Genomic DNA, 13,344 nt, shown 5'->3' on the forward strand with positions numbered 1-13,344 from the left:
AGCCATCAGGGAAACGTGACTAAAACCACAGTGAATACCATTACACACCCACCAAAAGGGCTAAAAATAAAAAATAAAGCAACTAAGTACATCACTTATTGGCAAAGAGGCAGAGCGTTCATTGCTGGGAGGAGTTAAACTGGTAAAATCATTTTGTAAACCTGGGCGCAGGCATCCAGGAGTGGTTTCTCTTGTGCTGGCTGAGCCTCAGCCTTAGGCAGACCCTGTGTCCCTGGGTCATGGAGAGGGGGCTTTCTCAGTGGTTCTGCCCCTCCCCAGCAGTAAAAGATCTCTAAGGACCAGGACCCAGGATGGTGTCCTGTTCTTCTCCCAGGGACAGAGTGTTTCTAAATTTTCCTCTTTCCATACCTTCAAGAGGTCATCCCCATGGCTCCAAGGGAGGCAGATTTGCTGCCCTTTTCCTAAAGGTTTAGGGATTTCGTTCCTTAAGGGAGAAGCATCTGAGCAGGGCTTCCTGCCTGCACCCCTGAAGCAGGCTTTCTCTGGTCTTACTACGTGATCCCCATCTTTCTCAGGAGCCCCTGATGGAGGTCCATGGAGAAGAGTCTATGTAAACTGCCCCTGTGGGTCTGTGACTCCAAGGACTTTATACTCTCATACAAGCCCACACTTGCCCTTTAGCACTTGATTAAGAATTTTAGGGTAATTCTACTCACACCAATGGTGACCCCATCTTCCACCTGTAGCAGATGGTGAGTCAGCATCCACACCCCATCTGTGCTCCAAAGTGACTGTCTTCCTGAGACCTCAGGGTAATTGTTCACCTGCAACCTCAGCTCTTTGAATGGTTCAGGAAAAGTCATGATTTTGAGGATATTCCAGTGTTTCCTTGCTGTTAGGGTGGGAGCGTCACTCCCTAGAGCTTTCTACAGGCAGCAGAAGCCAGAAGTCACCCGAGGGATTCTGAAAGAGGCAGTTTTAGGGTAACACTTCAGGGACTCACGCTAAGGCGGTCACTACTTGGACCTTGAGTGGTCCAGGCTACAGAAGGGGCTCAGACAAGTTGTTGGAAGAGACGGCCTCAGCGAGTGGCCTGCGAGGATACTGTGTACGTTGACGAAAGAATTGTAGACCTGTGTAAAGGTCATTAATGGCCACACAAGGTGCCACAGGGTCACCACAGCACCTCCTCCTCTCCCTCACTCAAGGCACATTATCAGCCTATGCCACTTCGGTCTCTACGTTTGGCTCCACATGGAAGAGAGGGACACTGCACTCTGGTAACACACAGCCTGTTGTTGCAAGTTGTTGTGGGAACAGAGACATGGAGCAGATTCAGAGTGTGTGTCAGCAACTCCCAGGGCCCAGCCTGCTGGACTCAGCTTGTCCAGAGGCCAAGCCAGACCCAGCAGAAGCAACTTCCTGTCAATGGAGCCCTCTGTCTTCATCTTTCCCTCTCTAAGGATGACGGTTTAATCTCCTGTCCAAGACACAGACTCTGACTTAGTGTCCAAAAGAATATTTATTCCCAAAATTGAGGCCACAGATACAGAAGTTCCCCCTCTTTGGCTTCTGCCCACTCCCACCAGAGAATTCCCCAGCCTCCACAATAAGAACCTACTTGGATCCAGAAACATCTTCTATAGACTACGGCTGTCCTGGTTCCTCCAGGGCCCCTGAGGCTGGCTGGTCCATCCATTCACAATTCAATGTGTTCTGTCTGGAGTGGCTTCTCCACTGCCTCGGCCAGGAGCTTGGTCCAGAAAGCCACCTCCTTGTCTTTCAGCTTCTGGGCTGCCTGGGTGGGGACGCCAATCTGCAGGTACCCTTCCTTCTGGTCGTACACTGGCCAATGGGGCAGCCCCTCCCCATTGGGGTTCCTGGGAACAGAAGCAAATACAAAGTCCCCAAAGTTACCGTGTGATTCCAACAACCTTCTGAGATTTTCAGGGACCTCTGGTGTCATCTCTGCCAAGAGGCTTGTAAGAGACAGGGAGCTGACCATCCCCTAGGCAGCCTGTCCATTTTTAGAAAGCTCCTATGTCGGAGGTCACAGGGCCAGGACTTTGACCGTCAAATATTAGAAGCTACGCCTTTCTACTAGACATGCCCTACCCCTTCCCAACCCTGCTCCCACTTTGCCGCCAAGCTCACCCATTCCGAGCAAAGTTGGCCCAGAATTTCATCACCATCTTGCTGAGTTTGATCTCTTCTTCTGAGGCACCCTCTGTGGCAAGGAGACAAAAAGCCTTTGCTACTCAAAGTGTGGTTCATGGGGCCCCAGCAGCAGCATCGCTTGAAAGCTTGTTAGAAATTCAGAATCTGAGCCCTTACTCCAGACCCACTCAGTCAGAAGATGCATTTTAAGAAGTTTCTGGGTAATTTACGTGCAAATCAAGGTTGAGAATCACTGATGTAGAACTCAGCAAAGGGCTGTCGTCAATCCATGAGCAGGTTGCCTTCAGGGACACAACGCCCCCCCCCCCCGGCCCCCCCCGTCAGGGTTTGGCAGACTAGAGCAACCCAGCCTTCCAGGCTTGCGCTCCATTGGGTCTTTTCAAATCCCCTTCACCCACTCACATATGCACAGAATCTGAAAAATGATGGAGCTGTAATGGCCCTAGGGAGTCACCCAACCAGGAAATGCCCAGAGGCTCTGGTGTGTTACAAACTGGTCCGAGGGAGGTACAAGTTATCTGTAACTCTTGATAGTTAAGGTATTGAAGACATTGGTGAAAAGTTTTCTTTAAAATATTGCATTCCTAAATATTTGAAATTTAATAAGGCATGAGTTTTAGATAGATAGATAGGTAGATAGTTGGATAGATAGACAGACAGACACGTTAGCCCTGATTCAAGGTCAACACAAATTCTAACTTTACTCTCACTCATTCTGACATGTTTTTCTGAGTCGTGGCATTCTAGCCCTTGAGCAGACGCCAGCAGGTAATCCACCACCTGCCATATTGATGCCCAGGTGTGTATTCTTTAGTGGACATGGAGGAGAGCACATGCATGTACATTCTCCATCATGCATCATAGAGCAAGAGAAAGGTTGAGAACATTTCTAGTTCAACTCTGTTATGGTGAATTCTGGAAACTAAGGCCTGGAGAGAAAGAAGACCTTTCCCAAGTATATCAAACCAAAATTTGAACCCAGATCTTCTAAGTCCAAGTTTGTAGTAACCAAACAGCCATCACCTTTGAAAAGCGGGACCCCGAAGACTGAGTAGACATCATCCCCGTGGTCCCCTATCACGGTCTTGGGTTTCATGTCTGATGAGAAGCTTGGGCGATACTGAAACTCATACATGTAGGTGGGGGCTCCAGCATCTGAGAAGACATGGATTAACGCACAGTTCATTTGACCTGATGCACACCTTGATGGTATCAAGTTCTCCAGGGGTTCTGAACACTCAGGGAATTGGTGGCACCCCTGGATCCTAAGTAGGCAACAACAGCAATATTAATAACAGCTGTCCATTGTGAGTGTCAACTGTGCACTGGACACACGCGACCCTACACAAAACCCCTGGTTATCAGCATAATAGAGACATAATTTTGAAAAGTTCTGTGATTTGCTTAAGAGTGCGTAAATGGTGGCCATGGGGCTGGATGTGATCCATGTATTTGTTGAATGAATGAATAAATGAATGAAGATTGAATGGATGAATGAATGTTGAAACTCTGGGTATATCTGTGCAAAATAACTATTATGGGGGCACCAGGTCAATTCACATTAACCACTTTGCCTACTGATGCATTCCTACTTGAGAACCCTATATACATAGAGTTTACACATAGTCTAAGAGAGACTATGTGTAAAGAGAGACCTAGTAATCAAAAATATGCAAATTGAAAGAGCGTGATGTTCTCTTTTTTTCTTTTTGGTGAGGAGCGGCTTATGAAACTGGCAGCATTATTTGTGTGTTTTAAACTGACTGTCCCAAGTGAGAGAGTTAGGAAACCTGCCTCCTATACACTGCAAACCAGTGTTGCAGTGTATATGGAGAACTTTCAAATGCTCCTACAGTCCAGCCGAGTAATTTCACTTCTAAAATCCAATCCTAAGATAATTCTTAGAGACTTGGATAAAGATTTGTGCACGTAAGGTTGAGCATAATGTTTTTGTAGCACAAAAATATGAGGAGCCACCCTAAATATCCAATAGGACAGGAATACTGAAGTCAATTTTAATCCATGAAATAATGGAGGTTTTCCATGAGTTTTTATGGACAGTTAGGAAATGCCTACAACATAGTGTTCCAGGAACAAAAATATAAATATACAATTAATTTTTAAACTATATATAAGACATGGAAATGTTATTAGAAGAAGATATATCAAAAATTTACAGCTAGAAGGACGACTTATGAGTTATCCCTCATTTCTACTTTATGCGTTCCCATATTTTCAAAACTTTCTACAGCTGTAAGATACTATATTTTATTATATATTAATTTTATATTCAGAAACATTCTTTCTTAACAAAAGGAGTATGAGACAAACACGAAAATGAAAGAATAATATTGATAAAATTTGTGTCCTCCTGGCAAAAGACCCTGAACTCACTGTCATGAGATATCAGATAAAAACACAAGTCCAGTACGGCTGGACCAGCAGACCATGCAGCCAGGGACATCACAAAGCAGACACATAGAAAGATACAAGAACAAGTTTATGAAAGAACAGATTTGACCCTCATGGTCCACTTGCTGAAGAGATTCATCAGGACCCAGGGGAGGAGGAAGCAGTAACTAACACCCGTATGGTACTGTCCTGAGTGCTTGGGTACATAGTAGTTCAGCTATAGCTAATTTTTATCAGGCTTATAACATCCCAAACTTAAAACCCTCCCAGCAAGGTTAGAGGGAGAGGTCTAGACCAGAGAACCATTTCCTGGATAGCAGACTAGGTGAAGAGGGGCTCCTAGAAGAGGAAAGGTCCTGTGAGGACCTCAGAAAGCCACCCAGAAGGGACACCTCCTGTCTAGGTGACCTCATCCACCCTGATCCCACACCCCTTGGGTCAAAGTGAAAGGTCCTCTGGTAGCCCTAGCACACAGTGGGATGGACAAGGGCCAGCTGGAGATGTTGACATTCTCCAGTTCACCTGTCTTCTCACCACCCACTGTTCACTCCTCTTGACTTTCTTGGTCCGGGACAACCCTCTGGATCCTATGCTTAGCTTCAGTGTACCCCAAGCTCCACTGGTTAGCAAACTAGTTGACAGCTAGCTCTGACCTTGGAACCCTTCCAAGACATCTTCCCAAGATTTGAATTGTAGCCACCATTTCAGGTGAGGAGTCCCTGTAGCAGATGCTGTCGGTGCCTCACCACATCCCCTACTTCTGGAGATGCCACCCTGACTTCCATCTCCAGCATTGATAGCTATTTGCCGGAGGCCTTTGGACATCAGAGACCACTCTGCCCACATGTGCAGCAGGTCAAAGCACCAACCTGGGAACCAGTTAACCTCGAGAACAGCCTTCAATCAGTGACTCATGAGAGTTCGAGGATAAATGCCCCAGTTTCTTACTGTTTGCACGAGGTAACCCTGAGAATATCTTCTGCAGGTTTCCCAGAGCTCCCCAGCTCCAGTGTCCACAATTGACATTTGCTTGATAGGGAACCATGAATTGCCTTCCTTCCCCTTCCCGTGTCACTTCTCTACTCCTCTACTGGTGGATTCTGGGATTACCTCCCAAGTAAACTACTTGTGTTCAGATCCTTTTCTCAGAGCTTGCTTCTGATAGAACCAAAATAGCACCGTGTCCCACCCCTGGCCATGTGGAATTGATCACTGAGGGCTGACCCTTGGCAGTTTCCACATATCTGTCGATGCTGAGGGGTGAGCAGGACAAACTGAGAAGCTGGGGGGGTCAGTGGCCCTTTGCTGTGCAACCTCTGGGACTCACCTCTGTGGAGACGGGCCACAGTCACAGATGGGACACCAAACATCACATCTCCAATCAAATCCAAAAAGAGGTCTTTCTTTTTGACAGGGTCATCGGTCCCACCCAAATACTTCTCAGTGGCCACAGGAGTCAGTTCCTCAGGAATGTTCTGAAATGGATCAAGAGTGACAGTGACCACCAACCCCTGGCAAATGACACAGCTTCTCTTCTTGCATTAATGGTGAACCTCTCCAGCCCTGCGCAACCACCCCTTACTTCACGAGGCAGGTGGGAAAGGTAGTAAAATGGGGGTAGAACCCTCTGGCAACAGTCTTCCTTCCGCCATTTAATAGTCTGTGATTTGGGGCAAGCCCCTCTTCTTTGGTCTCAGCCAATTCCTGTGATTCCCTAGACTCTTACAACAATGGGGTAGGACTTCCACAAGAGAGACGTGGCTGTCTTCTGGTCCAGCTTGCCTTCAGAGAGCGGGTAACCCATCAACTGTTAAAACAATGGTAAAGCAGTTGTGAATCATTGAGAATTAGCAAGAGGAACCAAGCTGATCAACCAATCAAACCAATGCAGGCTGACGGTCACCTTGTCATGTCTTGATGGGCATGGGTCTTTCATAAGCCGGGCAAATTCAGTACATCAAAACGACTTATTCGACCCAGAAACTCAAGGAGTGCAAAAAGGAGAAAGTAAATGTTAAAAGAAGCTGTCCCAGTCCTTTGCAGTTTGTATGTGTATATATACGTCAGGCTACAGTCCTCACCACGGTCATTGAGACAGAGTGAGAGTGTAGAAGTGGAGGGCTCTAGGCCGAGGACAGAGAGCTCACAAATACCCTCCCTGGCTCAGCTGACAGGGGAAGCCCAGAATCCTGCCGTTATGGCTTTGGTCCTTCAGTGTAACCCCGAAATTGTTCTGATGTGAGAACTGCAGAACTCTGCACGTAATGACTCCATCCAAACCTCTGCTGTAAGGGACTTGATCAAACTCTATCAAGGCTTCTAGCAGCTCAAGGCCCTGTCTTTAGAATGACCCTGTCCCCTTTAAAACTCCTGCCTGAGGAAGCTCCCTGCATCCAGGACAATTTAACCTTTATTGCAGCCACACCTGCTGATAGGTAGATAGGTCCCTGAACCCCCTGTTAGAGCAGCTACTTTAGAAAGCTTGCGATTGCAAATCCTTCCTCTGCCCTTTGAGATGTAAATCTATCACCCAAACAGTTTCCTTAAGGACCTGAGAGCCATCTCTTTGAAATGCAGATTTCAGGGGATGACTCTTGCTCTCTCTAATTCCCTGTGATAGGAGAAAGACCTAAGTACACTGGACACCTTGTTAGAACTTATACCAATGCCCCTTGTTATAAAGAGAGGAGAGCTTGTTTCTCCCCTGGGTAGGCACCAATTAACTAATCCTGGCAGCCTAGGCAAGTGCAAACTCCCACTCCCACCCCGTAGCCTTTCCCTGAGCACATGGACCCTTTAAATAGACTCCAAACTTGAGTTTCAGGGACTTGAACTCAGTTCACACTGGACTCTTTTCCCTACTGTGGTGGTATAAATGAATAAAACCTGTCCTCATCATGTCAACTAGTATGCGCTTTGTTTATCTTTGGCAGAAGGGAAAGCTCTTCCTAGCTTGTAGAAGTCATTTTAACTCAAGAGGAAGCAAGTCCCTCTGAATCTTTGCAGTTGGATGACCAGGAGCGTGTGTGGGGTTTACGGAGAAACCATGAAGGCGCCAGGCCCAAGGGGAGAGGCTGTAGGGCCCCGGCTTCACACTCCTTCACCCCCGAGCTCCTTTCCTTTCCAGGCCTCACTTTTCTCATCTGCCCAGTGATTGTTGCCCAGTGATTGTTTCTACAGGCCTCCCAGCATGGACATTTCAGGATTCTTGGATTGGAACACAATCAGAGAGTGTCTGGGGAGAGGGAACCTCAGGGCCACACACCCAGGTGAGAATGGGGCCCTCCAGAGGTTGCCAAGGAAATGTCAACTTGTGTGAAGGGGACAGCTGTCCTGGACCCCGGAGGGGCTCCACAGGAGGAGGAGATCCTGTGACCTGAGATGGGAGAGGTGATGTGAAGGATAGAGGAGGTGAGTCTAAGACACCAGCACATTCTCACCGTTGGAAGAATCCAGCCAAACTCCTGCTTGTTGATTCCGACGATGTAGGGAACAGTGTTGAACTTCTTTTCAGCCAGAATCTCCTCAGGCATCCTTGGCAGCAGCACTCCATCAACCACAGTGGGCAGGAAGGGATGGCTCTGGGAAGAGGGAGCACAGTGTCTGTGCTTCGTCTCTCAAGGAAACACCTGCCTCCGCATCTCCACCTGTCTGAGCGCAAGGCCAGCACCACAGAGCTGCGTGCTCACGGCAGACACCAGAGAACTCAAGATCCTAACGAAGGAGGCTAAGTCTGTATGACTCCGGAGGGCAGAACTTCGACCAGGGGCTAGAGATGGTAAGGTGATGGGGGCAAGTCAATCACAAATGGGAACATACATGCATATATATCCATATTTACATGTACTTGTGTGTATAGATTGAAATGTTGAGGTGTATGTACACATGCATATTTACATATATTTCAATTTGAAGTGTATGTCTATCTATGGGTATCTCTCTCTCTACAGTCAGTCTTCATTATTCCTGGTAGTTTAGGTCTGTAAGTCACTGTGAACCCTGAATTAGTGAACACTGAGCCGGGTTCTCAGGTTGGTTCTCCCAGGGGAAGTACAGGGTCAGGTTCCTGCGAGCCTCTGGTCACATTTTCACCCACCCTGGTTTACATGTGCTTAAAGACATCTGATGTAATACACACCTATTACCCACGATTAGTTATCGGTAGCTGCTATTGATAACAAAGCACCAGTATAGAAGGGCTCCACATTTCCCAGGCCCTGGGTAATGTGACTGCAGTTTCCTTGGCCTCCAGCATCATCACAGTGCCACATAAGACCGTTTTTATCCATCGTCATCTCATGAAAGCACAAATGCAGCTGTTTTTACACAGCTTCATCACACGCTATGGATGTTACTCTAGCCATTCCAGAGGGGCCTCACGGCAAATTTCCTCCTCCTTTTTCTGGATGGGCTGCAGGGTTGATCCATTAACACTGAACGCACAGCCGGCAGCACTGTGACCCACGCCTGAACGAAGCTCATCAAACACACGGACTTTCTCCCATGTTGGGTACATCATGGCATTATTGTGCTTAGGAACACTAGACAGCCCCTCAGCACTATCCTTGGGACCATTTTAAACAGAGAAACCACCAACAGAAAGCAAAAAGATCTGAAAAATGTGGCACTAATTAGACTGTGAAAAGGGCACTTCTTAATAGTATGATAGATGAAACAAGAAGACATAGTGTTGCCTTGTTGGATCTCCGATGGGAACGTACGTGTCATCACTTGACTCACACTTTCTGCCCCTCTGTGCATGTCCGTGAATGACCACAAAAGTGCCCCGAGTATTGATTTTGGGTAACAAATACATCTCAGTGAATAGGTGAATTCACAAATACAGAATTCACGATCAATGACAACTGACTGTAGCTATGTACCTGTATTTAAACATGAGCTATTCTTGATAAGTGATTTGCTTGAAGGAGGCAGTGAGCTCCCGAACGCTCAAGGTGCTGAAACTGAGACTTGGCTCCCTATCCGAGAGAAGCAGCAGGAGTAAAAGAATCAGGGATGAGCTCATGTTGTGTTGAAAAATGTATTAATATTAGGTTTCACTTTTGATGAAAAATATTTACACGATCACAGATTCAGCAGAGCCTCACTCACATATCACTGTCTAAGAAGCTGGTTCTGGGTACAGTTATGTTTCATAGTTGGTCACAGAAGTTGTTAAGAGCATGGGTATTGGAGCCAGACTATTGGGATTCGAAAGCTGCCTCTGCCACTAACTAGCTGGTAACTTGGGAAAGTGATTTCACCTGTTTGTGCCTCACTTTCCTCATTTGTAAGATGGGTTGTTGTGGGGCTTAAATGGCTGAACCCATGCAAAATGGTCACCACAGTCTCTGGTATTTGGAAAGGGTTGGATAAACATTAGATATTATTCATGAGCAGCGTTGTTACAGATCCCTTGCGTAGACCCCACCCCCTTGTGCCATATTTCCAGCTCCACATACTATGTGTCATATTCTCCCTTGGATGGCAGGTGAAACTGGATAATCCCCAGGCTTTGAGACCCTGTGACTCCCAGGACCTGTGTCTGCTCCACAAGGGCCAATGAAGACCGGCCAGTTCTGGCTGCAGAGGAGAAGTTGTGTCAAGTGATCTGACTCAGCAGGACAAGGGCCCACATCCTAATGCAATATGGCTGACAACAGGAACAAAGGATCAGGATGCCACCACTGATCTCTTCAAAAGGCTGTGCAGTTCAGAAAGGGCTGCTGTGGGAAGCTGCCTAGAGGAGCAACTCCTTCTGGGAGCAAGACACAGGGCAGCCCACATGAGGGAGGTGCCTCCCATCTGCAGTGGGCCTGGGGAATGAAGACTATTCCAAACAATGCGAATGGCATGAGCACAGTGACCGAGGTGTCAGTGTGTAGCACAAATCCAAGGAACCTCAGACCCCGGGAGCCCTGGGCTTGGAGGAAGGCTGTGGGATGTGGACAGAGAGAGAGTATATGGTGCAGCACACTTTCTGCACCATGTCCGGCACAGAGCAGGGGCTCAGATATGCTTTGAAAGATAACTCCATGGAGGTGAGCTGACTTGTCTGGTAAGGAGGGTCAGCCTTTTAAGAAGGGGTGACATGCCCTGACCTGGGTCCACAAGGGTAAGTCGGGCTGCACTGTGGGGCATGGTAGTAGGACGGAGAGTAGAGGTGGAAGATAGGGAAAGTCCAGGAGACACACCATGAGGGCGTGATCCGGGAGGCATCCTGCGGGGCTGACAGACACGAGCAACAGTGGGACTGGCAGTGATCACCGCTGTCCAGTATGGTTGCAGGTGGCTGCCCTGTGTAGGGCTCCTGCATCACCTGGCTCAAGTAAAAAACCCAGTGGCCTGATTCATCCCTTCTCTTCTTCTTTTGCTCCACATCCTGTCCACTAGCACATCCTGTGAGCTGTTACTTCAAAAATACTGAGGTGCCAAGCCCTTCTCACCACCCCCTCTGCAGTGGGCTTGTCCAAGCCGCCATGACCCCTTGCCTGGATTGCTGCAGCCCAGGGTCCCCCAGCTGCTGTCCCTGCATCTGCTCTGCCCCTTCCCCACCTTCCATTTAGCACAGCCATCAACGAGCCCTTTGTAACATCCAAGGTCACTCACTCCCTCACTCCTCTGTTCAGAACCTTCCTAAGCATTTCTTGTGCATCCAGGAGGACGGAGGTGTCCTGAAGACTGAGATTCTTGGCTCCCTCACGGACAGCCCTGAAGATGGTGCAGCCTTCACAGCTAATCAACCCTGCAGCCTCGAGGAGAAGATCTGGGCTCCTCAATGAAGGCTCCAGAGAAACCCCTTACCCAGTTTTCTCCACCTTCCCATAGTGGAAATTTAAATCCAGGCTTCTCGCTGGGGTCATTGTTGGGATCAGGAAATGTAAACCAGAAGAGGGTTAGCTGGGCCAAGGGGAAACAGATTTGATGACTGGGAGCACTGGGCTGGGAGTCAGGGGAGCATGGTCCAGTCTTAGGTACTCTTGGCTGTGTTATCCAGGCAGTCATGGTCCCTCTCTGGGCCTCAGCAATATGAACACAGGCAGTTACTATGAGTCCACAGGGAGAATTCTTTCATTCATATTTAAGTGGAGCTTAAAGGTATGGGTCCTGGGGCTGACCCTGTGGCCTTGTGCTTAAGTTCAGAACGCTCCACTTCAGCAGCTCGGATGCATTTCCCGGGCACAGACCAACAACACCCATGGCAGCCACGCTGCCGCGGTGATTCACATGCAAAGTGGGGGAAGATAGGCAACAGATGCTAGCTCAGCGTGAATCTTCCTAACCAAAAAAAGAAAGAAAAGAAAAGAAGAGAAAAAAAAGAAAACATACGTCCTTACCTCTCTGGGGTCTCCATGGAAATCAAGGGTGAAAAATTTCTGTGAAGACAAAGGCAGAGGATGTAGGTGAGAAGGCTTCCTGGAGAAAAGCTGGACACCCTGGCTGCCCTGGGCATGAGCACAGGGTGCAGGTGTAGGATGGTGGAGGGGCTCTGGAGAGAACGTCTGTGGTGGCGCATGCCCCGCCCTCCATCCATTTCCCATTCTTGTTCCCCCAGGAGACAACACCTTCTTTTTCCTTTTGGGGACCTCACTCTTCCCCACTCTCAGCCCACGAATGCAGGCATCTACATGTGACCTGGGGTGCCCCATCTCCCTGACCAGAGATTAGTCCAGGGATGGGCACCATGCCATGTCAGTTCAATAGTGTTTACCCCAAATATTTTCTGGAATTGTTGGGAAACAACATTTTGAAGCAGATAGGATGCAAGTCTAGAGGGCTATTGGTGTCTTTAACTTCCCTTGGGGCCAGAGAGATTTTTAACAATATCATATGTGAATCTGCATCTAGCGGCACCTGTAGCCCCCTGCTCCTGAACTGTAGTTTAGTTTTCAGGTAGTTACCTAAGAGTCTGTCACAACACATTCCTTCTTCTGTTCAAGACACTTTGAGATGAGTTTTCCCATCTTGCGTTTGAAAGTCCTGACTCATACAAGCTCTTGGAAATTCACCCCACCCTACACTTCACTTGTGTTGTGTGTTCACCAAGATTGCACAGACTGGAATGTCACACTGTAACTAACAGGTTCTGACCAGTATGCAGCAAGTGATCAGTTTAGTCCCTCCTTTATGGGTTGTAGCCATAACAGCCAGGGGTGTGTGGGGGGTGTGTATGTGTGTGTGTGTTTTGAGAAGAGTGGATAATGAGGGAAGCACTACCATATGATCTCAGAAAATCTCAGAAGGATGACATGGGCTCTTAGGTTCTCCGGGTTTTCTCAAAGTCACCAACTCTCCCTGTAAAAACTGGTTCCTCTTGTGTGACATGCAGGAGGCTGAAATGAATTTTCCCCCTTCCAGGCATCAGAAGACAGTCGTGCTTTTATTCTTTGAACCATTGGTCACCTTAGTTGAGCCTGTGAAACCAGGATCAAAGCCCCAAGGCCACAGTGAACTCAAGCTATGAAAATAGAGCAGCATCAAGTGCTAGAGGCCTGTCCTGGGGCTTCGAGTAGTATCCTCAGGAGCCCAGGGTCCAGACAGAGTGTTCAGGGCTTCAAGATCCTCCTAGGTTCACATTCACACCCTCCCCCCACAAAGAGAAGAGTTCCTGTTTGTTCCAGGTACTGTATTCTCTGGGTGTCTGTCCCTGTGATGACACACTGCCATAGCCATCCATCAATCCTCAAATGTCACCTTCTGTTTGAAGCATCCCTGCTGACTATTATAAGTGTTTCTCCTCTCTATACTCCCATCACACTTAGCCCATGAAGCATATGGTGTGTTTCTCCTCGG

The 13,344-nt window shown here is 48.0% G+C and overlaps 1 protein-coding gene across 2 annotated transcripts in view; it reads right to left on the bottom strand.

Annotated features, from left to right (window-relative positions):
• Positions 1–1,464: 1,464 nt before the first annotated feature.
• LOC123275669 (liver carboxylesterase-like) overlaps positions 1,465–13,344 on the bottom strand; it is a 31,596-nt gene continuing 19,716 nt past the window's right edge. For both annotated transcript variants that reach the window (XM_070500739.1, XM_070500740.1), the window contains 7 exons: positions 11,889–11,927; positions 7,992–8,132; positions 6,278–6,358; positions 5,879–6,026; positions 3,163–3,294; positions 2,116–2,188; positions 1,465–1,841 (listed from right to left, as the gene is read on the bottom strand). In XM_070500739.1, coding sequence (XP_070356840.1) covers positions 1,661–1,841; positions 2,116–2,188; positions 3,163–3,294; positions 5,879–6,026; positions 6,278–6,358; positions 7,992–8,132; positions 11,889–11,927 — 795 coding nt within the window. In that variant the 3' untranslated portion in view covers positions 1,465–1,660. The remainder of the gene's footprint in view (positions 1,842–2,115; positions 2,189–3,162; positions 3,295–5,878; positions 6,027–6,277; positions 6,359–7,991; positions 8,133–11,888; positions 11,928–13,344) is intronic.

Source organism: Equus asinus, chromosome 28 (genome assembly GCF_041296235.1).
Source record: "Equus asinus isolate D_3611 breed Donkey chromosome 28, EquAss-T2T_v2, whole genome shotgun sequence".
Taxonomy (NCBI): Eukaryota; Metazoa; Chordata; class Mammalia; order Perissodactyla; family Equidae; genus Equus; species Equus asinus.